The sequence below is a fragment of the Ornithorhynchus anatinus genome, chromosome 11 (assembly GCF_004115215.2).
Source record: "Ornithorhynchus anatinus isolate Pmale09 chromosome 11, mOrnAna1.pri.v4, whole genome shotgun sequence".
In the NCBI taxonomy this organism is placed as follows: Eukaryota; Metazoa; Chordata; class Mammalia; order Monotremata; family Ornithorhynchidae; genus Ornithorhynchus; species Ornithorhynchus anatinus.
In genome coordinates, this window is record NC_041738.1 from 1,548,681 (window position 1) to 1,557,503 (window position 8,823).

Sequence of the window (8,823 nt, forward strand, 5' to 3'; positions counted from 1 at the left end):
CCGTGCCCCCATCCCCACCGGGACCCTGGGGGCCGGGGGCTCCCCGTCGTCCCGGCCCAGTTTTCTCCGGACTCAAGCGGGGGATCGGTGGCCGGAAAAACGGGAAAGGCGGATTCTTGGCGGGGCGCTGGGGGCCCGGGGTCCGTCCGTCCCCCTCGTGTGAGCAACAGGGCCCGGCCCGCTGGGGAGGCCCGGACCGGCGGGCAGGCCCGGGGCTCAGGTGGGACTGTCGGGCCCCGGGGTCAGGTCAGGTTCTAGGGCTCGGCTGCCAGCCGTGGTGCCCGCCCTGATGCCCGCCGTGGTGCCCGCAGGACCGGCTCGCCGGGTCCCGGGGCCCGGCGCGGGGTGGACGCAGGTCGGCGATGGAGCAGGGAGGCGGCGGACAATTCCCCGAAGGAGGGGCAGCCGGGGGGAGTGGTCCCGGGGGCCGGTGGGCACAGCGGGCTCCCCCGGGTCCCCGTGTCCCCGCCCCCTCCCCCGTGTCCCCGCCCCTGCCGGGGCCCTGACGTCAGTGGGGGGGGGGGGAGGGCGCAGGAGCCGCGTCGGAGACACGGCCGCCGGACAGCACCGGGACCGGGGCCACCGCCGGGACCGGGACCGGGACCGGGACCGGGACCGGGGCCACCGCCCACCCGGAGCCGCGGGAGCCACTCAAGCCCCGGGCCGGCCGGGGGGCTGCGGGGCGGCGAGGACGAGGACGAGGACGACGAGGAGGAGGGGGACGAAGGGCGGGCCGGACACGGAGGCGGCGCCCGTCGGAGCCCAGGGCGAGAGGTGAGAGGGGCGCTGCGGGGGGCTGCGGGGGGCTGCGGGGCGCGAGCGGCCGCTTTGTCCTCGGGATTGGCGGGGGAGGGGCGCGGGATGCGCGCGGGGGCCCGGACGCCCCCTCCCTCCTCCGCGCGCCCACCCTCCCAGCCCCCGCTGGGGACACGGGGACCCCCGAAGGACCGGCCGGCCGGTCCGGTCTTGTCCGGTCCCGTCCTGTCCGGAGTCGTCCCCGCCCCCCCGTCCCCCTTGTGGGCGCGGGTCGGGGGTGTCGGCGCCCCGGGCCGCCCCCTCCCCCGGTCTCGATGGGGGGGTGTGTCCCCCGCCCCCCGGGGCTGGATCCGGGTCCGGCGCCGGGTAAAGTTTGGGTGTTGGTCGGAGCGTGTTGTTGTGGCGCGGGGTCTCCCGCCCGCCCCGGGACCTGCGGCTTTCATTCCGGGCGGACCCCCGGGCCCGCGCCCACCCCCAAGCTCCGCGCCGACCCCCCGGGCCCCCCCCAGGACCCCCCCCCCGGACCCCCCCCTCCGGAGCCGGAGCGGATTGCGCTCCTCCCCTCGCCCGGGGGGGCGGCCGGCCAAAAAGGCTCACCCCCCCGCCCCTCCCATCCCCACCCCCCACCGGGGGCCGGGACTCGGGGGGAGCCGCCCCCACCCCCATCCCCATCCCCACCCCCACCCCACCCGATTGGGGGCTGTGTCCAGGAGGGGGCGCCCGCCCCCCGGCCGCCGAGGCTTGCGCCTCCGCGCCCGCTCCCGGACCCGCCCGCTTTGTTTGCATTCGAGGCCCCGGGGCTGCGGGGGCTGCGGGGGCTCCGGGGGGCTCCAGGGGCTGAGGACCCCCGGGCTTGACATCTGCGGGGGCCGGAGGGTCCCCGAGGATGGGGTCGGCGGGGGGGCTGCGGGACCCCCGGGGCTGCAGGGGCTGGAGGGGCCCTGGGAGCGCAGGGGCTGCGGAGCCTGGGGTTCAATCAATCAGTCAACCAATGGTATTTATTGAGCGCTTAGTATGTGCAAAGCACCGTAGTAAGCGCTTGGGAGAGTACAATGCAACAGAATTAGCAGGCACGTTCCCTGTCCCTAACGAGCTGACTGAGGCTGGAGGGCTGGGACGGGGCAGGAGGGCCTCAAGTCCCTTTTACTTGACTTGGGGCGGAGGGGCCACCCCCTGCCCCTTTGATTGAGAGCCGGTCCCTCTCCCGGGCCCGGGCTGGTCCCCCTCGGCCCCCCGTTCACATCGGAGACATCTGAGCGTCCCCTGGCCGAATCCTTAACCCCCACCCCCCCCCATCCCCGGGCGGCTGCCGGGGCGTCCGGCCCCGGGGGTCTCCATCTCCATCCCAGCCACTTCCATCTCTTTAGGCACCAAACAAAGGGGGGAGGGGCACCGGCGACCCCGGGACCCCACCTTGAGCCCGTGCGGCCTCGGCGTCTCCCCCGCTCCCCGCCCCCCGGGGCTGGATGTCCGCCCCCTCCCCCCTCCTCCAATCTCGACGCCTCCGAGGGCCCGAGAGGCCTGGCCCAGCTGCCTGAGCAGGAAAACGTGGGGGGAGGGGAGCGGAGGGAAGGAAGTTTCTCCCGTTTTATTTTTCGAACAACTTCCTGTTGAAGGCAGGGGGAGGGGCCGGGGAGAAGGGTCTGGCCGGGAGCTTCTAGGATTTGGAAGATGGAAAAGATGGAAAGGGTCCCACCCCCTGCTGACTCAGCCCTGACTCCCCCAACCCTCCCCTGCAATGACAGGAAGTCCTGAAGGGGGTTGGGGGAGGAGAGGCCCCGGCCACAGCCAGGACTGAGGGGGCAGCGGGGAAGGGAGAGTCAATTTCCTTGCCCTGGAAAGGAGCCGGGAGGCCTGGGGGGTTGATCAGATATCCCCACTGGGCACGGTCAGGGTCTCCCTTCCCTTTCCCTTCCCTTCCCTTCCCTTCCCTTTCCTTCCCTTCCCTGCCCTGCCCTGCCCTGCCCTTCCCATCCCCTTGGCCGGGGTTTCCCGCCATCTCTCCTCTCCTCCGCCGGCCCCTCACCAAGCGAGCCCCAACGCTCTCCTCCCCCAGGTAGGGCGGCCGAGGCAAGCAGAGGGCCCGGCGCCATGGGCCTGCGCCTGCTGGTTGGGCTGGTGCTGTCGGCGGTGCTGCCGGGTCTGGGCCGTGGGGACGGGGCTTGGTGGAACCTGGTGCCCAGGAAGACGGTGACCTATGGGGGTGAGTGCCCAGGCCTGGTGGGTGAGGGGCAGAGGGAGGCCCCTAGCCTGGCGAGGGGAGGGCCGGGAGGATAGGGATCCCCCTCACACACACACACTTCTACTGCCCTCCCGGCCTCCCCTGGTCCCCAGGGTCCCGCCGGGCCCCCGGGGGCTACAGCTCTGCAGGAAGAGGCACGTTACCCACTGGGTGCCCAGCCCGTGCCTTAGGGACAGCTCCCCCCCTGGAAGGGATATGGGAACCCCTTCTCTGCCCTTGCCTTCCAAGAGAGGAGTGCTGGGAGCCGGGCAGGGGACGTGCCATCCCCTCCTCCAACTCCCCCCACGGAGCCCTTGGGGGCCTCCCCATCCCAACTGGCCGCAGCCCTGCTGACGTCAGCTGTTTGTGGCAGCCAGCGGGCCCTCCAGGGGCTTCGTGAGCTCACCAGCTCACCTGCTATTGTTGCCTGGGCCGCCCTGGGGCTAATGGGCCATCCGGGCTACTGGCCGATCTGACCTGGAGCCTTGGCACCGGTGGGTGGGAGCAGGGGAGGGGTCGGGGCCAGACAGCGGGGGTGGGGCGGGGGTGCGACCGAGGAATAAGTCCAGCAGCCTCTCCCTCCCTCCCCCAGTTTTGAGTCGGCCTCTTGGGCTCCCACTCCTCCCTCTCCGTTTTGGGAATCGGGAGGGGAAGGAGGAAGCGCCCGGGCTTCCGGGCCGGACGGAGGGGCCGCTGACCCCGGCCGGGAGATCCGTCACCCTGATGACGGCTGCCTCCGGCCAGACGCTGTGGCCGAGAGACCCTTCCTTCCCCCTCGTCGGCCAGGAGCCGCTTCCGTCCTCCGGCTCGGGCCCGGGACAGGGTGAGGGACCCTAGGCGGTCAACGGGGGCCGGGGTGAGGGGCCCTGGACGGCCGGCGGGGAGCCGGCCACCACGACCCCCCTGACCATCCGCGGCCCCACAGAGCTGGCGTCCGTGGCCCGGCGCTTCTCCCACGCGGGCGTGCGGGACTTCCTGACCCTGACGCTGACCGAGACCAATGGGATCCTGTACGTGGGGGCTCGGGAGGCCCTGTTCGCCCTGGGCCTGGAGGCCCTGGAGCTGCAAGGAAAGGTGAGGTGGGGGGCAAGGGGGACTGGGGAGGGCCAGAGGCTCATGGCAGGGTTGAGTTCGGGGGCGGGAGCAGTGCTGACTCTACCTTTCTCTCCCAGATCCCTTGGGAAGCTCCTGAAGAAAAGAAGACCGAATGTACTCAGAAGGGGAAGAGCAACCAGGTAGGGGGCTTGGGCCTGACGGAGGCCCGACGGAAGCCCGCGGGAATCGGGCCAAGGCGAGGAAGCAGTCGCCATACCCTCTCCTTCCCCCAGGCCGCCGCGCTGCAGGGCAGTCACCCACCAGTGGAAGTGCGTGGGGGGCTGCTGGGACTGCTGGGACTGTTGGTCCCAGCGGGCCAACCAGAACAACCACGCGCCTCATTCTTTGCCCTCCCACGGCACGGGTCTGGAGGGAAGAAAGACCGGGATTGACCACTGGGGTCTCTGCTTCCTCTGTTGGGCTCCTGGGTCGAGGTGTGGGCTGCGGGGAAGCCGGGATCCACGTGCTCTTTGCCCTCTACCGGGCCGCATGCATTTCCCTATCTCTGTCTGTGCCGCTCCCGTGCCCCTCTGACCCCACGTCTCTTCCCCCAGACGGAGTGTTTCAACTTCATCCGCTTCCTGCAGCCGTACAACTCCTCCCACCTGTACACCTGTGGCACCTACGCCTTCCAGCCCAAGTGCGCCTATATCGTGAGTGCCGCCCCCGGCCCCGGCCCCGGCCCCGCCCCCGGCCCCTCCACACCCCTCGCCACGCCGGGACCCCCGCCCGGCTCCGGCTCACACGTTGTTCTCCCGGGCGTAGGACACGGCCACGTTCTCCCTGGAGCGGGGGGAGATGGAGGACGGCAAGGGCAAGTGTCCCTACGACCCGACCACGGGTCACACCGGCCTCATCGTGGGTGAGTGAGGCGGCCCTTTGGCCTACGGACCGGACTGCCCACTGCAGGAAGCGGGGTCCCGGGGGAGGGCTGGGCCACCGTTGCCCGCTGTAGGCCTGCTGGGGGACTGGAGGGTGGACCTGGGGCCAGCTACAGAGTTCCCCCCTGCCCCCACCCGCCCCACCCGGCTTCTGACCATTAGACCATCAACCCCTCGCTTCCCCCGCAGACGGCGAGCTGTACTCAGCGACCCTTAACAATTTTCTGGGCACGGAATCCGTCATCCTCCGCAACCTGGGCCCCCACCGCTCCATGAAGACGGAGTACCTCATCTCTTGGCTCAACGGTGAGGCCCCCCACCTTGCTCCGTCCCTCCGCTGCGGCCTGTGGGGAGGGCGGACCGGCGTGCACCCCCACCGCCCCCTCCCCCAGGCTCCCCGGGTCTAACCCCCGGCCGCCCCTCCTCCCCGCAGAGCCCCGTTTCGTGGGTTCGGCCCACGTGCCCGAGAGCGTGGGGAGCGCCTCGGGAGATGACGACAAGATCTACTTCTTCTTCAGCGAGCGCGCGGTCGAGTACGACTGCTACGCCGAGCAGGTGGTGGCCCGCGTGGCCCGCGTGTGCAAGGTGCGGCCAGGGTGTGAGCAGGAGGGCCGTCGGGCAGGGCAGCACGGGGCCGCCTAGGGCCGGGACAAGCTCCCCGGACCTCACCGCCCTCCTCTCCACGGCGCAGGGGGATGTTGGGGGCGCACGGACGCTGCAGAAGAAGTGGACGACGTTTCTGAAGGCGCGGCTGGTCTGCGCCGCCCCCGACCGCCAGCTCCACTTCAACCAGCTCCAGGCCCTGCACACCCTGCCGGGGCCCACCTGGCCCAACACCACCTTCTTCGGGGTCTTCCACGCCCGCTGGTGAGGGATCCCCGGGCGGCGGGGACCGGGCTGGGGGGCAGAGGGGTGCCTGCCGGGCTCCGACTGACCCGGCGCGTCCGCCGGTCCGTCCGCAGGGGCGACGTGGACCTCTCGGCCGTGTGCCAGTACCAGCTGGCGGACGTGCAGCGGGTGTTCGAGGGGCCCTACAAGGAGTACCGGGAGCAGGCGCAGAAGTGGAGCCGCTACACCGACCCCGTGCCCAGCCCCCGGCCCGGCTCGGTGAGTCCCCCGTCCCTGTCTCACCGGCCCCTGGGCAGCACGGGGCCGTCTCCTCTTCTTCCTCTCTTCCTCCTCCTCGTCCTCATCTTTCCGCCCCCCACCTACTGGCCTTTCTGCCCCGGCACAGTGCATCGACGCGTGGCACCGTCGGAACGGCTACGCCAGCTCCCTGGAGCTCCCCGACAACACCCTCAACTTCGCCAAGAAGCACCCGCTCATGGAGGGGCAGGTGGGGCCGCGATGGGGCCGCCCGCTGCTGGTGAAGAAGGACGCCAACTTCACGCGACTGGTGGCCGACCGCGTGGCCGGCGCGGACGGGACGGCCTATGACGTGCTCTTCATCGGGACGGGTACGGGGCCCGGGGCCGGAAGGGTCGGGGTGCGGGGGGGGGGTCTCTGGCTTCCGTGACCTCCCCTCCCTCACGCCATCCCCACCGTCCTGCAGAGAAGGGCTGGCTGCTTAAGGCCGTGAGCCTGGGGCCCCGCGTCCACGTGATCGAGGAACTGCAGGTGTTTGACCAGGAGCCGGTGGAGAGCCTGGTCCTGGCCCGGGACAAGGTAGGGCCACCTTGTCCGGCCCTTGGCCTCCCACCCCTCTCCTTCCTCCTACCCCCCACCGCACCCCGCCCTCCCCCCCACCTGGTTCTCTCCTCCCCCGTTGCCGTCTCTTCGGCCCCCGTCCGCACTCCTCCTGACCGTCTGGGCCGCGGCCCCCGCCCCCCCCGGGTTCCGGCTGCCGCTGACGCCTCCCCCGTCTCCTCCCGCCCCCCACCCCGTCACCAGAGACTGCTGTTCGCCGGCTCCCGCTCCCAGCTGGCCCAGCTGCCCCTGGCCGACTGCAGCAAGTACCGCTCCTGTGCCGACTGCGTCCTCGCCCGGGATCCCTACTGCGCCTGGAGCCCCAACACCAGCCGCTGCGTGCCGCTCCGGGGGCACCCCTGGTGAGCCGGCCTCCTGGCGGTGGGGGCGGGGGCCCGGGGGCGGAGCTGGGGCGGGACCGACTTGGGTGAGGGGGGAACGACTCCTCACCCTGACCCCTCCCCCGCCTCCTGCCCCTCATCCCCGCCCCATCTCCCAGGTCCCTGCTGCTCCAGGACATCGCCAGCCCGGATCCGACACTCTGCAGCTCACGGGTCAGCAGGAAAGGTGAGTCCGCAGCCTGTCCGCCGGGGTCGGGGGGGCCCCGGGGGTGGGGGAGCTGGAGGCGAGGTGGAGAAAGAACCGGAACCCAGCAGGCCCCGGGGGTGCCGAGGAGGAGAGTGGCGCTCCCCGGACACAAACCCACCTGGCCGACCTCCCCTCTCCCTGCCGCAGTCAAGATCACGCCCAAGAACATCACCGTGGCGGTGGGCACGGACCTGGTGCTGCCGTGCCGCCTGTCCTCCAACCTGGCCCGGGCCCGCTGGACCTTCGGGGGCCGCGACCTCCCGGCTGAGCAACCCGGCTCGCCGCTCTACGACCCGCGACTGCAGGCCCTGGTGGTCCTGGCGGCCCAGCCGCGCCACGCCGGCGCCTACCACTGCTTCTCCGAGGAGCAGGGCGCGCGGCTCGCCGCCGAGGGCTACCTGGTGGCGGTGGCGGCCGGCCCGGCGGTCACCCTGGAGGCCCGGGCGCCGCTGGAGAGCCTGGGGCTGGTGTGGCTGGCGGTGGTGGCGCTGGGCGCCGTCTGCCTGGTGCTGCTGCTGCTGGTGCTGTCGCTGCGGCGGCGGCTGCGGGAGGAACTGGAGAAGGCGGGGGCCAAGGCGGCCGAGAGGACCCTGGTGTACCCGCTCGAGCTGCCCAAGGAGCCCGCCGGCCCCCCTTTCCGGCCGGGCCCGGACCCGGACGACAAGCTGTGGGACCCGGCCGGCTACTACTACTCCGACGGCTCCCTCAAGATCGTGCCCGGCCACGCCCGCTGCCAGCCGGGCGGCGGACCCCCCTCGTCCCCGCCGGGCATCCCCGGCCAGCCCCTCCCCTCTCCCACTCGGCTCCACCTGGGGGGCGGGCGCCCCGCGGGCGGCGCCAACGGCTACGTGCGGCTACAGCTGGGGGGTGAGGAGCGGGCGGGGCCCGGGCACCCCCTGCCCGAGCTGGCGGACGAGTTGCGGCGCAAGCTGCAGCAGCGCCAGCCCCTGCCCGATTCCAACCCCGAGGAGTCGTCGGTGTGAGGGCCCCGGCGGGGCGGGCTCGGCGGGCTCGGCTCCGGCGTTTGCACAGGCACAGCTACCTCAGGGACGTGACGGGACGCGGGCGCCCACGGGCCCGTGGGGTGGGCCCGGTTCCAAGGGAGGGCTCGGCCCGGGGCGGCCGAGGGGCCCGCCCCCTTCCTCCGGGCGACCGGCGAGGCCGAACCCCGCCAACTGCGATGGACAGAGGAAGGCGAGGAAGCAGAAGGCAGGGCCCCGCTATCCCAGTGGGCTGTACGTGTGTTTGTGTGTGCGTGTGCGTGTGCATGTGCAATGAGTGTGTGTGTATATGTGTGTGTGTGTGAGAATGAGGGGCTGGTGACGGGCCAGGACACCACCTCCCCAAGGAAAAGGGAAAGGGGGAAGGGACCCGAGTGTCTGGCTCTGTGCCTTCCCCAATCTTGTGGCGGAGGGCCATCTCTGGCCGCTCCCTCCAGGGGAAGGGTGGCAGGAGACAGGGTGTACATAGACCAGGGGCGGGTGGGGGGAATCTATGCTCCGTGAAGTCAAGGGCTGAGGGGTGGCCGGGGTGGGAGGAGGGTCTGTGCCCCGGGAGAGGAAAGGCTGAGGCCTGGCCTGCCAGGAGCCCGTTTTC

General features: G+C 72.0%; 1 protein-coding gene across 1 annotated transcript; it reads left to right on the forward strand.

Annotated features, from left to right (window-relative positions):
• The first annotated feature begins 535 nt into the window (after nucleotides 1–535).
• Nucleotides 536–8,823, forward strand: SEMA4C (semaphorin 4C). Its single transcript, XM_029076066.2, has 15 exons — nucleotides 536–774; nucleotides 2,813–2,959; nucleotides 3,903–4,051; nucleotides 4,150–4,212; nucleotides 4,627–4,725; nucleotides 4,838–4,934; nucleotides 5,143–5,259; nucleotides 5,387–5,538; nucleotides 5,645–5,820; nucleotides 5,916–6,060; nucleotides 6,188–6,410; nucleotides 6,506–6,618; nucleotides 6,844–7,001; nucleotides 7,139–7,206; nucleotides 7,375–8,823. Exons 2-15 carry the CDS (start codon nucleotides 2,848–2,850, stop codon nucleotides 8,208–8,210), a joined length of 2,508 nt encoding a protein of 835 aa, XP_028931899.2. The 5' UTR covers nucleotides 536–774; nucleotides 2,813–2,847; the 3' UTR covers nucleotides 8,211–8,823.

Excerpts from the sequence above, each read along its gene's own strand:
- SEMA4C (XM_029076066.2), top strand. The coding sequence starts at position 2,848 with ATGGGCCTGCGCCTGCTGGTTGGGCTGGTGCTGTCGGCGGTGCTGCCG. Across the intron at positions 2,960-3,902 it reads GAAGACGGTGACCTATGGGG|AGCTGGCGTCCGTGGCCCGG; the intron begins GTGAGTGCCCAG and ends GCGGCCCCACAG. Across the intron at positions 4,935-5,142 it reads TCACACCGGCCTCATCGTGG|ACGGCGAGCTGTACTCAGCG; the intron begins GTGAGTGAGGCG and ends CTTCCCCCGCAG.